At 54.0% G+C, this 20,013-nt stretch overlaps 1 protein-coding gene across 1 annotated transcript; it reads left to right on the top strand.

Moving 5' to 3' along the window:
- Positions 1-1,010: 1,010 nt before the first annotated feature.
- Positions 1,011-19,621, top strand: Trpm5 (transient receptor potential cation channel subfamily M member 5). The gene is made up of 24 exons (XM_038342856.1): positions 1,011-1,127; positions 1,573-1,753; positions 3,344-3,510; positions 4,137-4,320; positions 5,687-5,751; positions 5,885-6,076; positions 6,358-6,460; positions 7,829-7,947; positions 8,296-8,634; positions 8,700-8,840; positions 8,948-9,071; positions 9,519-9,664; positions 10,334-10,446; positions 10,600-10,692; positions 11,044-11,302; positions 11,922-12,040; positions 12,223-12,355; positions 12,998-13,172; positions 16,106-16,259; positions 17,359-17,540; positions 17,826-17,958; positions 18,681-18,753; positions 19,136-19,202; positions 19,533-19,621. The coding sequence occupies exons 1-24, from the start codon at positions 1,011-1,013 to the stop codon at positions 19,619-19,621; spliced, it is 3,468 nt and encodes a 1,155-aa protein (XP_038198784.1).
- Positions 19,622-20,013: the final 392 nt, after the last annotated feature.

The raw sequence follows: 20,013 nt of genomic DNA, 5'->3' as shown, positions 1-20,013 counted from the left end.
TCCAGTGTGTTCTTCCCTGGCTGGACACCTGCTTTTAGAAGGGCAGACATAGGAGCCAAGGCACAATGAGGTCAGGGCCACGCTGTGCCCTAGAGATTTTGGGCAACCACCAGAGAAATACAGGGGACCCATAGGAGGCACAGCTGCAACCACACAGGCCAGTCCACTCAGGTCACTGCAGTGAAGGATGGAGCTCACGGGCTTGGCTTGGCCAGGTGGGTGGGTGGGAGAGGACCTGAACCCAGCCTGGGTAAGAGATGCTGTAGGCAGCCTCTTCATCCTGTTTGCCAAGGTGGGCAATGAGGGGAAAGAGTCTGGTGGGGTCCTGCCTCTGCCTATGAGACCAGGGAGCCAGGACAAGGCTCCCCTTCCCTACCCCTCCCTGTTCTTCCCATTGCCCTCTTCACCTGCTACCCTGTTCCAACTTCCCTTCCTGACTTCCTGTTCTGCCTTCTGTCCCCGCTTCCCATTTCTAGCCTTCATCTCTGCCTTCCTTCCCTGGCCTCCCCTCCTGGGACTTCCAGGTCCACCTAGGTCCCTCCTTGTCTCCACTCTATCCTCCCTAGGTCCCCTGCCTTCTCATCTACCTACACAGGGGCAAACCAGGGTGTCCCCAGACCTTGTCCAGGACAAGGGCAGTCTAGGATGTGGCTCCTTTGGACTGGGGAACTGAATTCCTTACTTAGTCTTTGGGGGTTTCCAGGACACCCCCTGCAAAAGCTTCCGGAGAACCGTGACAGGCGTGTTGGAGTCCAGATGCCTGGAGTTCGGTAAGTGTGGGGAACAGGGTCAGACAGGTGGGTTTGCTGCGCTTCTCTTCCTCTCCTCTGTGGGAATGAGCCTGACTCTAATTACAGCTACTGTGAAGAATATGCTAGAGTCATGGAAGGTGGGGCCAGCAAGTGGGCAGCTACCTCATGTCACCTGGGATGGGTCTTCCTTGTGAAGAGGGGAAGAGGGTGGTTATTCCACTCTCTGGGTTCCATCATATGTCTCACAGAGAAGCCACCATGCACACTGCCCAGAGCTCCTGCCCTGGAAGCCCCCCAGATACTGGTGATGGGTGGGAGCCAGTCCCATGCCGGGGAGAGGTCGACTTCGGAGGGTCCGGGAAGAAGCGAGGCAAGGTAGGGGCAGCGTGCACCTGGGTGACATCCACCATGCCTGGAATCCTCAAGTCTTACTTCCTCTTCAAAGCCAAGTACCGGGGCCTGCTCACCCTGGTTTTGTTCCTTAAGATCTGAGTACAGAGACCCCGACCAGATGGGCAAAGGTTGAGAGTTGCTTCCTGCCCTTGTGATAATGGGAACCTTGAGGTCCGGGACTCCTGCCTCACTCCCCACTCACCTGGGAAAGATCTACTGCAATGACCATTATCACTCATGCCTTACCACAAGAGGGTTCTAAGGCCCACTCATCTGTGCCTTGCCCTTAAGCCCAGCCTCCTCCCCCATGCCCAGAATCCCTCAGAAACTCCCTCCAACCTAACATTTACCATATTCCCAGAATCCCCGAACCCAAAATTGCCTACCTGTGCCCTGACCCTGAACTCACCTGACTCCTACCCCGCAGTTTGTGAAGGTGCCAAGCAGCGTGGCCCCCTCTATGCTCTTCGAACTCCTGCTCACCGAGTGGCACCTGCCAGCCCCCAACCTAGTGGTATCCCTAGTGGGCGAGGAGCGGCCTTTCGCTATGAAGTCCTGGCTTCGGGACATCCTGCGCAAGGGGTTGGTGAAAGCAGCTCAGAGCACAGGTAAGGCTCTCCCTGGACTGGGCCTGCCTGGCCTGCTGCCCTGCTTGTCACTGGGAGGGGGAAGCATTCCTTGATGACATTTCTCCTACTCACCCACCTTTGGTGATACCCAGGGAGACCACGGGAGCAGGTCATGGGCATGTGGTGCAGGTGAACTTTAAGGCCATCACCAGCTGGTCTGTGATGGGCAGAAGCTGGTCTTCCCTGAGAGCCATCCACTCCAATCATAGGCCACGGCCTCCGAGTGGTATCAGTGCACCAAGGAGCACTTAGGGTGTGTCCCCACACACCACCCTTGCGGAGCAATCTGGCTACTTGTAGATGTCAGAATCAAATCCCTAGGCTTTATCTTGAAAATATATGGGTCGAGGGGATGCCCTGCTTTCATTTCTGCTGTTATAGATACCTTGACCATAAGCAAGTCAGGGAAGAAAGGATCACGTGATTTAGGCAGCTGGTCACATCCCATCCACAGCCAAGAACAGAGAGGATAAACACGTCTCTACTTACTTGTTCTCATCACGCGTTCGCCTTTTATGCAATTCAGCACCTAGGGAAGGGTGCTTCTCTCATATATAGGAAGGGGTCTTCCTATATGACATAACAACCAAGATAATCCACCACAGACATACCCACTGACCAAGCTGAACTAGATTATGATTCTCTTTCCAGGTGATTCTGGGTTGTCAAGTTGGTGGTTAAAAAACGGAGTAGCACAGGGGTCAGAGAGATGCTTAGTAGTATGTACCGCTCTTGCTGGTGACTGGGGTTCTGTTCCCAGCACCCATATCAGACAGCTTGGAACTGCACATGATTCTAGCTTCAGGGAGGTTTGACACCTCTGGTCTCCTCGGGCAACTTCATTCATACGCACATACTGAATGCACTTATATCATTTTAGAAATAAATTAAAGTTAACCAGCACAGCTTAACTTTGATATTTCAGTAGAGACCTGAGCCCAATCTCCAGCACCCATACAGAAAGTTGGGCATGGAGGCATGTACTTGTAATCCCAATACAAAGGGAAACAGACAAGAAAGTCTGGCCTGCCCGACTGGTCAAATCAGAGAGCTCCAGGTTCATCAGAGACTATCTTACACAGATGAGATGAATGGCACCTCTGGCCAACACATGAGCCTGCACACACAAGCACACACCCAGCAGGGGGTGGGGTTCTGAGTCTCTCGCTGCAGAAGTGATTATAATGAAGGAATAATTCACAGTCAGAAGGAAGTGGGAGCTTTGTCATCCTGGTCCTTGCCCAGAACATGTTACCTGGAAGCATCTATGCCAAATCTTGGAAAAGATCACTGTCTACCACGCACACATCCTCCCTGAGCCTTAGTGTCTCCATCAGTTCACAGTGTTCTCTGCAGCTGGGTATGTACTCCTAGCACATGGAACACTGAGGCAGGGGAATTATTTCAAGTTACAGGCTAGACTACACTATAAAGACCCTTTCTGGGGGAACGGGAATAAAAGCATTTCCCATCACCTGATTCTGGGTCTCTGACTGTAATATGGCCGGGGATGAAGTTGGACCAGCCAGCTATGAGGACTCCAGAACTTTTCTCTCTCAACTTCCATAGGTGCTTGGATCCTGACCAGCGCCCTCCGTGTAGGCCTGGTCCGTCATGTTGGACAGGCTGTACGTGATCACTCTCTGGCTAGCACATCCACCAAAGTTCGCGTAGTGGCCATTGGAATGGCCTCTCTGGACCGTATCCTTCATGGTCAGCTTCTAGATGGTGTCCAGGTTAGTGACACATTCATGGATCCAAGTAAGCTTGTGTAAGTAGAGGAAGCTATGGACAGAGACTCTAAGAGTATTGAGAGGTGGGGAACTAGTATGGGCTTCAGTGGGAAGAAAGACATTGATTCCACGGGGCTCAGCACTCCCCAGCAGGTGGCAGCATCACTCAGGAATAAGGGTGGCAACCTGCTACACTCCTCTAGGGAGCCACACTGATAGCACTCAGGGCCCAGCCTAGCTGGACTGCTGTCCTAACGAGCCGGAAAACCCTGGCCAGGTGGCTTCTGCTCTCTGGTATTCATTCACATCCCCCACTCTGTGGACCGTGTAAGGCATAGCCAATGAGAAGCCCAGGAGGCCCCACTGAGGTGAAGTCTGGACCCCAGCCCAGAAGAGTCTAGAAGGTGGAGCTTTCACAGCCCTGGCCCCAGCTGTTTCCATGGTTCACTCATTCCAGGGAGGCCCCAGGCCCAGCAGTCCAGCCTCCCTCTGCCTGAGGGGTGGGGACTCTGAGGCCTTGCGGAAGCCTTGCCCAGGGCCCCAGCAGGGCGTGCACAGTGCAGTAAGGCCCAGCCAAAGCTGCTCCTGAGGTCTCCACCTCTCCATGTCTTCCCAAACGCTTGGCACAGGAGGATACCCCCATCCACTACCCTGCAGATGAGGGCAGCATCCAGGGACCTCTCTGCCCTCTGGACAGCAATCTCTCCCACTTCATCCTGGTGGAGCCTGGTGGCCTCGGGAGTGGAGACGGACTGGCAGAGCTACGGCTGAGCCTGGAGAAGCACATCTCTCAGCAGAGGACAGGTTATGGGGGTAAGGCTCACTCCAGCTGCACAGGCAGCATCTTGGGGATGCGGACATGGAGATATGATACCCACTTCATAGAGAATGAGTGGGAAAGGGCCTTCCAGGAACCGCCCCCACCCCCGCCGCATGCCTGAGCATAAAGACCTGGGAAGAAGAGCTGTTGGGGTGGGATGGGAGAGTGGCACAGATGGGTAGGATGGCCCTGGCTAAGCAGCCACCTCTTGGCCAGATAGCAGGGCAGCTGCCACTGTTTTAATTGGCACTGTTCTGGCTGCAGACTCTGCTAGCCCATAAGGCTTCTAAGAGGTGCAGTCCCCACCACTGCCACCAGGGGGCAGAAATGCCTGAAGGAATGGGTACAACTGTGGCTAGTGGAGGGTGTGAAAGATGGACTGGGAAAATCACAGCAGACGAATGATGTCTATAAATGACTATATCATTGCTTAGCATGTGTGTGAATAGTATATTAACAAGCAACCATGTAATTCTTTGGTGAAACCAATGGAAACAGGTCTGTATCTGATACCACAAAGGCCTCCATAGGACCCCAGCAGTTTGGGGTTGCTCCCACCAGCTTCTATCACTTTGTTAGCCCAGTGTGTCTCTTATGATGCGGTGCGACTCTGTCCTAGGCTGGTAGAGTGGCTACCTAGCCATAGTGCGGCTACCCTTGGGACGTGATCGGTGCCACAAGGCCTCACATCTCACAAGTTGTTTTGTGCTTACTTGTCACCTGCCAGCCCTGAAGAGTACAGACATACAGCTGAAGTCTTGGCCCACAGTCAGGGATTTGATACAATATCTTGGTTGAAAGTGAGAGGCGGAAAGCCTCTGTGGGCTGGAGATGTAGCTCGGTTGGTAGAGTGCTTGCCTGAGGCACACAATGCTCTGGGTTCAATCTGCAGCACGGAATGAACCGGGGGCTGTGGCACATGCTGTAGTCCTAGCACCCTGGAGATGGAAACAGGGACATCGTCCTCAACTACATTTCAAAATCCAAGACCAGACTGGGCTACATCAGACCCTGTTTTTGGTTTTTTGGTTTTGTTTTGGTTTTTTTTTTTAAAGGAAGAGTCAAACGGTGGCATACGCCTTTAATCCCAGCACTTGGGAGTCAGAGGCAGGTGGATCTCTGTGAGTTCAAGGCCAGCCTTGTCTCCAAAGTGATTTCCAGGACAACCAGGACTGTTACATAGAGAAACCCTGTCTCAAAAGAAAAAATGGAGAGAAGAAAGCTTTTTGGCAGGGTGTGCCTGAAACATGGTAGCTGGAGGGGGGGTCCTGAGATGGGGGGGTTGTTCTACTTAATGAGGAGGACCTGAGTTTCTCCCTTTCTGAGCATCAAGTGGCCTCATGGCTGCTATACCCACAGGCACCAGCAGCATCCAGATACCTGTCCTTTGCCTACTGGTCAACGGTGACTCCAGAACCCTGGAGGTAAGGACAGGGGAGAGGAAGGGTCTGACTGGAGTCAGTGAGAATGTGGTAGTTTCCCAAGGTACCCCGCGGTAGTGTGGAGGGTTGAGGCACCTCCTAAATGTGCATTTGGATGTCACCTTTGTCTCCCCAGAGGATTTCCAGGGCAGTGGAGCAGGCTGCCCCATGGCTGATCCTGGCAGGTTCTGGGGGCATCGCTGATGTACTTGCCGCTCTGGTGAGCCAGCCTCATCTCCTGGTGCCTCAGGTGACTGAAAAGCAGTTCAGAGAGAAATTCCCCGGCGAGTGTTTCTCTTGGGAAGCCATTGTGCACTGGACGGAGCTGGTGCGTGCTGCTGGGGGCCGCTGTGGCCATGTGATGCGTCTGTTTTCCCAGCAACCCCTGGGTGGGGATGTCCTTCCTGACAGTCCTGCAGGCCTTGTCTGTGCCTCTCTCCCATCCCATCTTGGAATCAAGCGGGTCCGTGTGCAGCAGTGAGACCAGCCAGCTAGCCAGCCTGTCAGGCTGAGCTGCTGAGCTAGGCTTGTGGGTCAGCGGGGCAGAGTGGTTCGTCTGAGGACCCTTGCAGCCTCCATTCAGACCTCAAGACCTCTTCCTGGCCCTAGCTACAGAACATCGCTGCGCACCCCCACCTCCTCACTGTGTATGACTTCGAGCAGGAGGGTTCTGAGGACCTGGACACTGTCATCCTCAAGGCACTTGTGAAAGGTGAGCCGCCTAGACCCTGCCCCCAGAGGCAGCAGGACTCAGCAGTGTCCACAGCAGATGACCGTCTGGTGACTCAGATTTGCAAAGCCTTTCTGAAGTGTGCAGTCTAGTGACTTATAATCTAGCCTCAGGACATTGTCACCGCCACCAATACTGGAATTTTTTTTATTACCCCCTCCCAAAAAGCCTTAGCAACTTCACCTTGTCCCCAGGTCCTGGTCCCCTACCTGCTTTCTGTCTGTAGATGTGAGCTTTGGAGCCACTTTGCATGAATGGAATTACAGCCTGCATTGTTTGTACCCAGTTTCCCTCATAAAGCACAATGCCCCACAGACCCATGCCCCCTGGCAGATGATGCCAGGAAACCCTGACTTCCAAGGCTGAGTTCTAATATTTACTGTGTAGATGTACCATGCGTCTGTCCACTCGGCCACTGATAAAGATGTTGGATTACCACCCAGGCTTGTCGGTGCCATGGGGCTGACCTGGAACAGGTGTACACAGGCTGGAAGCTGGGCAAGGCAGTTTTGGGGAAGGAATGGGGGCATACCTGAGTAAGGGGCCACTCAAAGAGGGCCTGGTACACCTGGGGCTGAGGATGCGTCTCAGTTGGCAGAATGTTTGAGCCAGGCAGTGGTGGCTCATGCCTTTAATCCCAGCACTTGAGAGGCAGAGGCAGGTGGATCTCTACAAGTTTCAGGGCAGCCTGGTCTATAGAGTGAGGTCCAGGATACTCGGGGATATACAGTAAAACCCTGTTTCAAAAATAAAAAACAAAAACAAAAAATTTACCTAGCATATATAAAGTCCTGGGTTCAATTTCCGCACCTCATGAACCAGATGTGATAGCTTACATCTGGTAGGCAGGAAGATCAGCAGCTCAAAGTCGTCTTTGGCTACCTAGAAAGTTCAAGGTCAGCCTGGTCTACAAAAGGGCAGCTCTGGACTTAACCACTTACCTTCCCAAGACAGTGAGGCCCAGGGAGCCTGGGAGCCCAGAACCACATGTGACTTTGTAAGTCCCAGCTCCATGGAGGCAAAAGCCTGGCGCTCTTAATCCTGGGGTTTGGGAGGAGCTGTGGCCTTCGGTGAAAGTGTGCAGCCATCCCCATGGGAGAAGTGTGTCTGCATGGAAATGTACAGCCCTGCCCTGTTCGTGGGCCAAAGTGCTACATTACCAGAAACGTTACTGTGTCGACTGTGCAGACTGTGCAGACTGTGCAGGAGGTTCCGGGATGTTGTTCCTGAGTGTTTAGTTTAGTCCTGTGCCTCTTGCTGCTGTTCAAAGGCAGCTGCCAACCCCCATCGAGTCCACAGAGAGTTCCAGTTCCTCCCCTCCATCTCTGTGGGACTCCCTCCCTCCCACAGCCTGCAAGAGCCACAGCCAGGAGGCCCAAGACTACCTAGACGAGCTCAAATTGGCTGTGGCCTGGGACCGCGTGGACATTGCCAAGAGCGAGATCTTCAATGGTGACGTGGAATGGAAGGTGCCCCCCATCCAGACCTGATTCGGGAACACTGGGCAGGGAATGCACTGAGGCCTGAGGAAGTAGGGTCTCGGGGGTGTCATCTGGGCCTACTCTGTTCCAGCTGTTATCCTGGAGGGGGTCAGAATGACATTAGGGAACCCGCAAAGTCCAGGCTGGGGTGTTAGAGTCCTGACACTCTTATTGTTAACTCCTCAGCCCTTTCCTATCTCTGGCCCCCGAGGCCTGTATGCTCTGCTGACCCATGCCTGCCCCAGGGTACAGGTTGGGGTGCCCAGGAGAGAGGATGTCCAGCCCCTCTTTCTCCCTTTAACTGTCCCGATCTCCTCCTCTCCCGGGTGAATCCAGTCCTGCGACCTGGAAGAGGTGATGACAGATGCCCTAGTGAGCAACAAGCCTGACTTCGTGCGCCTCTTTGTGGACAGCGGTGCTGACATGGCCGAGTTCTTAACCTATGGGCGGCTGCAGCAACTTTACCACTCCGTATCCCCCAAGAGCCTCCTCTTTGAACTGCTACAGCGTAAGCATGAGGAGGGCCGGCTGACGCTGGCTGGCTTGGGTGCACAGCAGGCCCGGGAGCTGCCCATTGGAATGCCTGCTTTCTCACTCCACGAGGTCTCCCGTGTACTGAAGGATTTCCTGCACGATGCCTGCCGTGGTTTCTACCAAGACGGGCGCAGGGCAGAGGTGAGTAGAACCAGGTTGGGCCAAGGTGTGCTGAGCAAGTTGAATGTTGATGCCCTGTTCTGTAGGAGAGAGGGCCGCCCAAGCGACCGACAGGCCAGAAGTGGCTGCCAGATCTCAATCGGAAGAGTGAGGACCCTTGGAGAGACCTGTTCCTCTGGGCTGTGCTGCAGAACCGTTATGAGATGGCCACATACTTCTGGGCCATGGTGAGCAGTCACCTCAGTACATGGCTCCCTTGGCATCCTGAGAAGCAGACTGGAGAACGGTGTGACAGTTGGGCCACCTTCTAAGATCCTGTCTTTCCATTTTCCAGGGCCAGGAGGGTGTGGCTGCTGCTCTGGCCGCCTGCAAGATCATAAAGGAAATGTCTCACCTGGAGAAGGAAGCAGAGGTGGCCCGCACCATGCGTGAGGCCAAGTATGAGCAGCTGGCCCTGGGTGAGTGACAGGCAGAAGACCTCTGCTTCTCTTCCCCTGAAGACAGGGAAGTGGCTGTCTACAGAAAAGTAGTTCAGGGTAACCCTCATGGCCTCCTATGTAGAGCACAGAACTCAGGGCAGTTACTCCTGGGAGTGGAGGTTGGTCAAAAAGTCCTGACAGGGAGGTGGAGATGTGATAGGCCCTAGTACATGATAGTTATGCAGTAGGCCCTACCAGAGTGAAAGGTGTTTGGCAATTAAGGCACTCACAGTACTAAGAGAAGGGCAAGAGAAGGTCAGAGGTTGGGAAGGACCCTGGGGCCAGGCAGGGACTCTCAGTGGCCCTGTAGCATGGGAGGCCTGGTTGGAGCCTAGAAAATAGATGCAGGACGTATGTATGCTGCAAAAGACGGGGACCCAGGGGCCAGGCATCAGCACCCTGTCCCAGCAGTTGGCTTTTGTGCAGATCTTTTCTCAGAGTGCTACAGCAACAGCGAGGACCGCGCCTTCGCCCTGCTGGTACGCAGGAACCACAGCTGGAGCCGGACCACTTGCTTGCACCTGGCCACTGAAGCCGATGCCAAGGCCTTCTTTGCCCATGATGGTGTGCAAGTGAGTGGCTAATCAGCCTAAGGATGGCCTGGGATGAAGGCGCGTTGGCAGGGCACAGGCTACCCACCCAGAACACTGAGGTACCTCAGCTAATGTCCCCAGCCTACAGCTTCCAGCCCATGCCCAAGCAACATAGGGAACGGACCAGGAAGAGTGGCTGGGTTCCAGCTTGCTTCATCAGGGAAGCTTTCCTAGCTTGGTTCTTGGACTCAGTAACACCTGTTCTCAGTTTGGTTGTCTTTAATCCCAATTCACAATTCTGTTATTGAAAGGTTACAATAGGGCTGGGGGTGTGGCTTATTTAATAGAGTACACAGCATGCATGAAGCCCTGGGTTCAGTCCCTAGAACTGAATAAATCGGGCGTAGTGACCCATGACAGCAATCCCATCATTAGGGGGGTGGAGACAAGAGGACCAGGAGTTCAAGGCCATCCTCAGCTAGGTAGTTCACAGGTTTCCTGAGTTACAGGAGACTGTCCGCAAAGACAAAAGAAGGGAAGGAGGGCAGGTTGAGAACAGTCAAACACTTGCTCCCCGGAAAGAGTCTGACCTTCTGCCAAGCAGGTGCACAGGAGGGGGCTTGAGGGGGGTCTGTGCACCTCAGGCACAGGGCCCTGTGTGTGTGAAAATGCGGCAGTAGGCAGCCAGAACATGAGACTTTATTCTAGGCATTCCTGACCAAGATCTGGTGGGGAGACATGGCCACAGGCACGCCCATCCTACGGCTGCTGGGTGCCTTCACCTGCCCAGCCCTCATCTATACCAACCTCATCAGCTTCAGGTAGGTTTATGTAGGCAGCAGCAGGCGCCAGAGTCTCTCACTGTTCCCACTTCTCATAGCTCAATGTCCAGTTGGCTATGTGAGCCCTCCTTCTCGGTGGGCCTAGTACTTCCTTCTTTGTCTGTGTGTCTGATAGCCTTCCCTGTGTTGCAGTGAGGATGTCCCACAGAGGATGGCCCTGGAAGATCTGCAGGAGCCAGACAGCTTGGATGTGGAAAAGAGCTTCCTGTGCAGCCAGGGCGGCCAGTAAGGAGTGGCAGGAGCGGGTGGTGAAATGGATAGAGGGGGCCAGGAAGGATGAAGCGAGGAAAGATGGAAGGAGCTAGGAAAGTGGGAAAGATAGACTGGGCCCAGAAAGACAGAGGGCAAGGAAAATGGAGGAGACTAAAGAAGGGATAGAGGGGGGCTGAGAAGGAAAGAGAAGGCTGGGGATCATGGGAGTTAAGAATGGAGGAGACTGGGAAGGATGGAGAGAGAGGAAGGACTACCACTCGGCAGTGGCCGGTGGTTAGACACAAGTAGAAAGAGGTAAACTCCCATGGGGGTATGGTGGTTAGGTGCCCCCTCACCATGGTGACCTCCTCTGCACCCACACAGATTGGAGAAGCTGACAGAGACACCAAGGGCTTCAGGCGAACTGGGCCCACAAGCTGCCTTCCTGCTCACACGGTGGCGGAAGTTCTGGGGAGCGCCTGTGACTGTGTTCCTGGGGAATGTGGTCATGTACTTTGCATTCCTCTTCCTCTTCACCTATGTCCTGCTGGTGGACTTTCGGCCACCTCCCCAGGGGCCATCTGGGTCTGAGGTCACCCTCTATTTCTGGGTGTTCACACTGGTGCTGGAGGAAATCCGACAGGTCAGTGGGGAGCCTGGCCCTCTCCTGGGCTCTGCAACTCAGGCAGTGTTATGTGTAGCTCCAGGCAGGGCCTGCTCTGAGGGCTAAGACTGTCCATCTATAGAACAAGACCAGGGTGTGGCCTTCCTGTACCCAGGCTACTGTGTCATGGTCCTGGTCATACTGAGCCCCAATCCCAGCTCTGGACCCAGTCCTTATTTTGATCAGAATAAGCCTGATCTTTGTCACAGTCTTGATGTCGATCATAGTCAGAGCCCTGAGCATGATTTCAGCTCCATCCTGAGCCCTGAGCCCTGCTCCAGATTGATCATGATTCCCTAGCAGAGGCTGAACCCTGGCCTGAGTCACTGGCTAAGTCCAGATACTCAATGTAAACTGACCCCGAGTTTCAGTCACAGGCAGTTCTGACTCAAGTTCAGTTGGACCTCATTTTTTTTGCCCCCAGACTCAGCCCTGAAATATCTTCAACTGATACCTCCAGTCCCAACCATACACTGGGTCCTAGTCACCAGCTGATTTTGATCAGCTTGGTAAACTGAGCCTTGATCCATGCAGATTCTATGCTGGTCTCAGCAAGGTGGAACCTGGCTGCTGTAACCAGACTTCCTCCCTCCGCCAGGGCTTCTTTACAGACGAGGACACACGCCTGGTGAAGAAGTTTACTCTGTATGTGGAGGACAACTGGAACAAGTGTGATATGGTGGCCATCTTCCTGTTCATTGTTGGTGTCACCTGCAGGTCTGTAGCCTCCGCTGGGCTGGATGGGGCAGGCTTTAGGAGGCCCACTCAGCCCTCTGGAATCCTGGTGTGGTCCTGGAAACCACCCTTTGGCCATTTGGCGAGCATACATTATATCTTGGGGGGAACCTCTTGACGTCCATGGGCACCTGCAGCTCTACCCAACCATTGTCCCTCTCCAGGATGCTGCCCTCGGTGTTTGAGGCTGGCCGCACTGTTCTGGCCATCGACTTCATGGTGTTCACACTTCGGCTCATCCACATCTTTGCCATTCACAAGCAGCTGGGGCCTAAGATCATCATTGTAGAGCGGATGGTGGGTCCTGGGGACCCTGATCCTTGAGGGGGAAGAGGCACTGGGTCCCCAGCCTTGGATAGATGGGGCATCTAACCCAGAGGATAGTGAGTCCTCAGGACCCTAAACCCATTGAGGGTGAGTCCCCTGGAGCCCCAGCCCTGGATAGTTGAGGAGCCCAAAGGAACACTGACTCAGATGGTAAGAGCCCTGGGCTTTAATTCTAGATGAGAGTAAGCCCCCACTGTGCCCACCTAAAGGGGTGGTTCTAGTAGCCCCAGCCTTGGGTAGATGGGATCCTAGCCCTGGGTGGAGGTGAGCATCCTGGAACTCTAACTTGGGTTAGGGGTAAGCCCCCTCGGACCTTGACCTTGGGTGGTGATGAGCCCTGTGTTTGTGCCATCCCAACCCTGGCTGGCAGTGGGAATCCTGGAATCTCCAACCCTGAATGGAGGTAAGTCCTGAAAGCCCAGCCAAGGTGGTGGTGAGAACCCTGACACCATAGGCCTGAGAGGGGATGATCCACCTGGAACTCTAACCCTTGGTTGAGGTGAGAACCCAGGAACGCCAGCCCTAGGTGAGAGTAAGCTCTCTGGACTCCCACATAGAGGAAAGTGAGTTCCCATTCAGTCCATCCATGACTGTGACCCTCCCCCCTTGCAGATGAAGGATGTCTTCTTCTTCCTCTTTTTCCTGAGCGTGTGGCTTGTGGCCTATGGTGTGACCACTCAGGCCCTACTGCACCCCCACGACAGCCGTTTGGAGTGGATTTTCCGCCGAGTGCTCTACCGGCCTTATCTGCAGATCTTTGGGCAAATCCCTCTGGACGAGATCGATGGTTTGTGCTGAGCCAGGCAGGTGGGCTGGTGGGCTGGTGGGCTCCAGGATATGTGGTCCTCTGCTGGGACTTCTGTGTCACCAAGGCCCTGGCTGGAAATGCCTGAGACAATCCTAATTTTAGGCCATAGGCCTTGCATATCTTCTAGGCTGGGATCCAGAGGCAGGGCAAGACACAGCCAGTCATTGAACCCCCACCTTTTCCCTGACTGGGAAGTAGGCCATGGAGATTCCAAATAGCCAGAGCTGGCTTTCTGTCTGAGGAGGCTGAAGGCTGGGTTGGCTCTTGGAGACAGAGGTCTTGTGAGGGGCAGAAAATGGACAGACACTATGAGCGTAGCATGAAGAACCCGGGCCACCCTGGCCATTCCATGCTGCTTTACCTGGCTGAAGTCTCCATGTGATTCATCTGCTCACCACTGCCAACTGAACCTCACTTTCATTAGGAATCCATCCAGCTTGTGTGTGCTGCCTGTTGGGGTGTGGCTTGTCTGTAATCATGGGTGTCCCCTCAAGGTAGGCCCCGCACCTAGCTAGGGCTGATGGAGATCCTAGGAACTTCATGACAAGTGGGTGCAGCTGGGTACTTATAGCAGGGGTCTTGTGGGTGGTGGAGGATGGAAAACACTAGAGCCAGAATGGGGACCTGTGAGGACCTAGCGGGGGCTAAGATTGGGCAGAGGAATCTGGTGCATTAGAAAGGAAAAGGGCTTAGAGAGTGGGGACTTAGGACAACAGCTCCACTGGCATGCACAGGCTTAGAGATGGGGTGCAGATGGAGGCATAAGGGTGAGTGTACATGCTAGTGTCAAGGGACTTAGGGTTAGCCAACCATGGAGCTATGCAATTTGAATAGTCAGTAGAGACCTGACCCCGGCCATCCTGGGGGAGGCCACTAATGAGGCCAGGTCAGCAATCACAACACTTGATGAATATTTGAAAATAGAGGACAGTGAGATTGGAGCAAGCCCAGGCCTCCGAGGACAGAAGGGCTGGGAATTAACTTCAAATTGGAGTGTTCCCAAGCCATACCCTGGCCTGTTTTCTTCTCCCCACCCCAGTGCCTTCGGTGTTTGCTGAGCCTGAGCCATCACTTTCCTAGCCATTAGCTAAAGCAGATATTGCCTGCCTCTCCCCTCCCCCTCACCATATGGCCTCATGACCCCAGTCCCTGGGGGCAGAAAGAGGAAGTTGAGTGCCCCAGTCAGAGCAGCTCTGGGGTCACAGTTCTCTAGTAACTACAATTCTGGTCTCTCTTGCACAGGCATTTTGAAACAGGCTCAGACCAACTGGCAGCCTAGAAGGGCAGCGGGTTGGAAGGGCCTTAGTCTAGACATGGAGGCCACCGCAGGGTCAGCAGAACCACTATGGATGTGATGGGCATAGCGAGTCACGAAGCAGTTTTGCCAGTCGCCTTGTTAGCTTCTCTAGGTGCCCTTCCCCAACACAGAGTCTACTAGGCTGAGAATGGACTGGTATTCTCTAACATGTCTGTGCTCAGAGGGAAATTAAGGTCTGGGTAATTCTGGCCCACTTTGTGAGGTATAGAGACGGGGGGAAGCCCTTCCCTTCCCTTCCATTCCTTCACTCCCCTTCATACCACACTTTCTCTCTTTCACCAAACTCTGGACTCCAGGGTCAAATTGTGTTCAACCAGGCCATGTGGGCCTTCTCAGACCTCAGGCGGGCGCAGACTTACGGCTTTACAAAGTAGGGCTTGGCCACTCCTCTGGGGTACCTTGGGAGGGAAGAGAGTGGGGGAACAGCATCATTCATAGGTTTTGGGGGCTGCTAAGGTGAAAAGATAAGATCTGGCATTCTCAGAAGGCTGCATACACCCTTCCATACAACACTCATTAGCTGTCCCATGGGTTGACAGCTCATCGGAACTCACTGGGGCAACAAGGCAGGGATTTGTCCTAGAGAGGGAGATGGGATTAGAGAAACACTAGCACATACAGGTAGACTTTGAAAGTCCAACATACCAGAACTGCACCCCCACACAGCCTCCCTGGAGTATCACTTGTAACACAGAGCTCTGGAAGAACAGGAATAGAACCTGCATGCAGGCACACAAGTCCACACCTAATTACACGGCAGTCATCTACCTGCACGCAGACACACAAGTCCACACCTACTTACACGGCAGTCATCCACCTGCACACAACCTGGAGAAGATGGAATGGAACCAGGAGCAGGGATGGCAACCTCAGCCTGTGCTGCCCTGCAAGCTTGGCCAGGTGTAGCCAAGGTGGGGCCTCCAGGGGAGGAAGCATAAATAAAGGGACTGACAGCTCAAAGGGGCTAGTGTTGTGGCCCAGAACCCTTGAGGGGATGCCTAGGACAGCGGAAACTCCCAGAGTGGGCAGAGATGCCTAGAAGGTGGCAGACGCACTCCCAGCTGGGAGCCCTGGGTGGGAAAGGCACAGACAATAAGCCCTTCTGGGGTAGGTGGAGGAATTTTTTTTTTTTTTTTTTTTTTGGTTTTTCGAGACAGGGTTTCCCTGTAGTTTCTAGAGCCTGTCCTGGATCTAGCTCTTGTAAACCAGGCTGGTCTCGAACTCAGAGATCCGCCTGCCTCTGCCTCCCGAGTGCTGGGATTAAAGGCGTGCGGAGGAATTGTTTCATGCAAGGACAGACAGAAATGGGTTCCATGACTCTTGTATCCTCACTTCCGTTCCTCACATGGACTTGGCTTGCCTCCATGCCCTGTGACCTTTCCTGGAATCCCAGCAGGGAGTGCAGATGATGCACAGTCCACCTGTTAGTTTGGTACAACTAGGGCTGGCTTCCACAATGGCACTTTTGGTGCTTTGTGGTTCACATAGCCAGCCCTATGTGAACCAGGCCTCTGGCTGCCTAGCCAGCCTTGCACCCTGGTGGCCTCAGCTTGGAACCACATTCCAAGTCTGAAGATGTCTGTTTGGCTTGCAGAGGCCCGTGTGAACTGTTCGCTTCATCCTCTACTGCTGGAAAGCTCGGCTTCCTGCCCCAATCTCTATGCCAACTGGGTGGTCATTCTCCTTCTGGTCACCTTCCTGCTGGTCACCAATGTGCTACTTATGAACCTGCTGATCGCCATGTTCAGGTACCCTCCTCTTCTCCTGGACACCTGCCCTTACTACAGCCCTGCTCGAGCTTCTCAGTGGGACTGGTTTCAGGATGCCAGCAGAGATAGGACCAGTGTCCTTGGTAGAAAGGACCTAGTCCCTTTTGCTGTTGTGCCCACTGGGCTGGCCCTGCAGTAGAGAGCCAATGCCTCAGCTTTGGGCATACTGTGAACCCACCCCAGCTCAATGCCTGATGTCTATCTTGCTAGGAAGGAGGGTGAGCCTACAGGCAGGGGGACTCAGACCTGTGAGTATGTCCCACTGCAGTACACTTGAGTCTGTGACTGAGGGGTGCTGGCCCCTGTCTTAGTCTTCTTTCCATTGCTGAGATAAAACTGCCTGAAAGCAACTTAGGAAGAGGCATGGTTTACTTCATCTTACATGCCCCGATCACAATCCATCACTGAGGGAAGTTGGGGCAGGAGCTCAAAGCAGGAACCACACAAGAATGCTGTTTGCTAGCTCACTCAGGCTCATGTTTAGCTGGACTTCTTACACAGCCCAAGACCTCTTGCACAGGGAATGGTGTGGCCCACAATGGCTTGGGCCCTCCTACATCAAATAACAGTCAATATTTCCCACCACAGACATATGCACGGGGCAATGGGATCTTGGCAATCCCTCAATTGTGGCTCTCTTCTCAGGTGACTCTAGATGGTCAAGTTGACAGTTAAACCTATGTTAACCTCCATCTCTGAAAGAGCTCCCAGTACAGGCCAGTTGCCCCCTGAATGCAATTAAGATGACATATAGGAGCCGGGCGGTGGTGGCGCACGCCTTTAATCCCAGCACTCGGGAGGCAGAGGCAGGCGGATCTCTGTGAGTTCGAGACCAGCCTGGTCTAACAAGAGCTAGCTCCAGGACAGGCTCTAAAGCTGCAGAGAAACCCTGTCTCAAAAAACCAAAAAAAAGATGACATATAGGGAGTGGAGGGTGAATGGGGCGGGATGAAGGGTGGGAAGTGGGATCCAGGAGGGGTGGCATATAGGATGGGAAGTGGTGCCAGGTTGAGGCAGGATGTTTCTATGGGTGGGAAGAGCAGCTTATAAGGCAAGGGCTTGGCCATGTGTCCTGTAGCTACACATTCCAAGTGGTCCAGGGCAACGCCGACATGTTCTGGAAGTTTCAACGCTACCACCTCATCGTTGAATATCACGGGCGACCAGCTCTGGCCCCGCCCTTCATCCTGCTCAGCCACCTGAGTCTGGTGCTCAAGAGGGTCTTCAGGAAAGAAGCCCAGCACAAGCGTCAACACCTAGGTGAGGCCACAGGCTGGAGCTGCCAGAGAAGACTCACAGAAGGGACTGGGGTTTCGCATCTAGGCCCTGAAAGGCTAACCAAAGCCCCAGGCCCACACTAGACAGCCACAGGACCATCCTGTCTCCTTGCAGCCCAAAATTCCTCCATGGGGCTTATTTCTGTCATCTACCTTGTGCCCCGCCTGGTGGCATCTGCACTAGTCCCTTGCCACAGCCTGGGCCTGGGCTCTGCCCTAGGGGCCCACATAGCTCTCCAAGGCTTGCTGCTGTCTTCCACCTTGCCAGAGAGAGATTTGCCTGCCCCCTTGGACCAGAAGATCATTACCTGGGAAACAGTTCAGAAGGAGAACTTCCTGAGCACCATGGAGAAACGGAGGAGGGACAGCGAGGGAGAGGTGCTGAGGAAAACGGCACACAGGTGGGGGGACCTATGGGACTCCAGACAGCAGGCATGTGAGGCTCAGGCTGGCAGGTGTCACCATGCCTGTTCATGGGCTGCCCAGAGATGTAGAGAGGACCCTACCTGGAGGCAGGTGGACTCAGATGCAGCGGGGCTGGGTTGACCTTGGTCAACTGGATGTTATGAGGGGCAATAAGTCTGGGAGGGGCTCCCTAGTGCAAGCATATGGAGGCAGAAAAGTATCTAGTCTTTTCAGTAATGGTGGGATTTTCGGAACTGCCTTAAGGCTAGATGAGACTCTTTAGTGCCAGTAATAGGACCTCTGAGCTGGGGAAACATGGCTGTCACAGGACCAAGCACTCCAGCCTCTTGCTCTAGAAGGAGGGTGTGTGTGCAGGGTAGTGTGTGTGGGGGGGGGCAGAGCATAAACCCCATAATTAGGTATCTTTATGCAATAGGACTCTGTCTTCATCCTCTCGCAAGTCTGAAGATCCATCCCCAGACGATGCTGGGTGGTGGAAGGACTGTTCCTGAACGCTTCCAATTAGGGACAGGACCTCAGTCTTTGGGAGGGTACAGAAGTGTCCCATATCTATAGACAGAGCCCAGATCCAGATTAAAAGGAGAGTAGCGCAGAGGCAACGACAGACCGAGACCCTGAGAAAGCAGTTAGGGCAGGCAGGCTCCCCCTTGTGGCGCGCCATGGAAGTGTCATATCTGCGGCTGGCTCTGCTTTCCAGAGTGGACTTGATTGCCAAATACGTCGGGGGGCTGAGAGAGCAAGAAAAGAGGATCAAGTGTCTGGAATCACAGGCAAGCCAGCAACCCATTGTCCATTCTTCTTCTTGAGGTGGGGCCATCCTTCTGCTTCTATGGGAACTACCATAGCCCTGTAGTAGCATTCTGATGGGCAGCATTAGGGCTGGGACAGAGTGGAGGGATTATGGACAGGGTAGATGAGATCTCAGGGCAGAAGCATATGTTGGCCTATGCCTGTCCTTGCCCCAAGTCACTTTAGAGACCCACTATTCTTTAGAGCTATTCCAACAAAACCTAAAATCTCCACCACATCCTGTCACATGGGGGAGCCTGGTCCAGAGTGAGGAGTCTTGGGGCAGCAGTTGCCCTGGCAGGAAGGGAGTCACATGGGAGGGACCCCTTGCCAAAGTCCAGCACCTCCCTTGGCTTCTTCCAGGCCAACTACTGTATGCTTCTCCTGTCCTCCATGGCTGACACAGTGGCTCCAGGCGGCACCTACTTAAGTGAGTGTTGTTCAGGCCATGGGAATGAGGTGGGCAATGGCTTTTCCCTTTGGCCACTGACTGGTGCAAGAGCCAACCTGTAGGCTGAGCATCAGGCCCTGCCTTCCCGGCCTGTGCTGGAGGTGCCTACCCCCTTGGCAAGCCGCTGTTCCCGAGGCATACAGGTGCTTGGGGCAGAGCCTTAGAGTGTCAAGGCTCTGTCTGGTATGAAACCTGCTGGACAAGCGGCCTTATCACGCTCCGTATCCTGAACCTTGCCTCTCTCCTGCCTTGTCCTGCCCCAGCTGGGGCTCCACAGCTGAAGGTCCCCTCTCCCTTCCTTACTCCCAGGCTCTCAGAACTGTGGTCGCAGGAGTCAGCCAGTCTCTGCCAGAGACAAGGAGTACCCAGAGGCTGGCTTGCCACCCTCAGACACCTGACATGGAGGGACCACCTGTCCTAGAGCCCCAGTCCTTGCCATCTTGGGGTTTACCAACCTTCCCCTATTCCCAGCAACCCCAGAAATGGTCTTCTAGGCCTGTCACACACCATGTCTTGGACATTCCTTCCTATGAAAATGAAATTCATGTCTCTTGGCACCTATCCTGGAGCCCCAGCAGGAAGAAGTTCTTTCGGTCCTACCTAGAGCGCTCACTGGCTTGAACTGGACATTAGGAACTAAGCCCCACACAGGACATCATCTGCCTAGGCTGAACTAAAGTGGGTCCAGGCCCGTCTCTACCCTGAGTCCTAAGAAAATAACCTCTTAAACACCAGCAGTTTCTTTCTGCTCTTAAAGACCCGCGCTTCATCAGCTGACCAGCTTGTAGAG

The sequence above is a fragment of the Arvicola amphibius genome, chromosome 1 (assembly GCF_903992535.2).
Source record: "Arvicola amphibius chromosome 1, mArvAmp1.2, whole genome shotgun sequence".
NCBI classification, from domain to species: domain Eukaryota; kingdom Metazoa; phylum Chordata; class Mammalia; order Rodentia; family Cricetidae; genus Arvicola; species Arvicola amphibius.
Note: the sequence above shows the minus strand (reverse complement) of the source record. Positions and strands in the feature narration are given on the sequence as shown.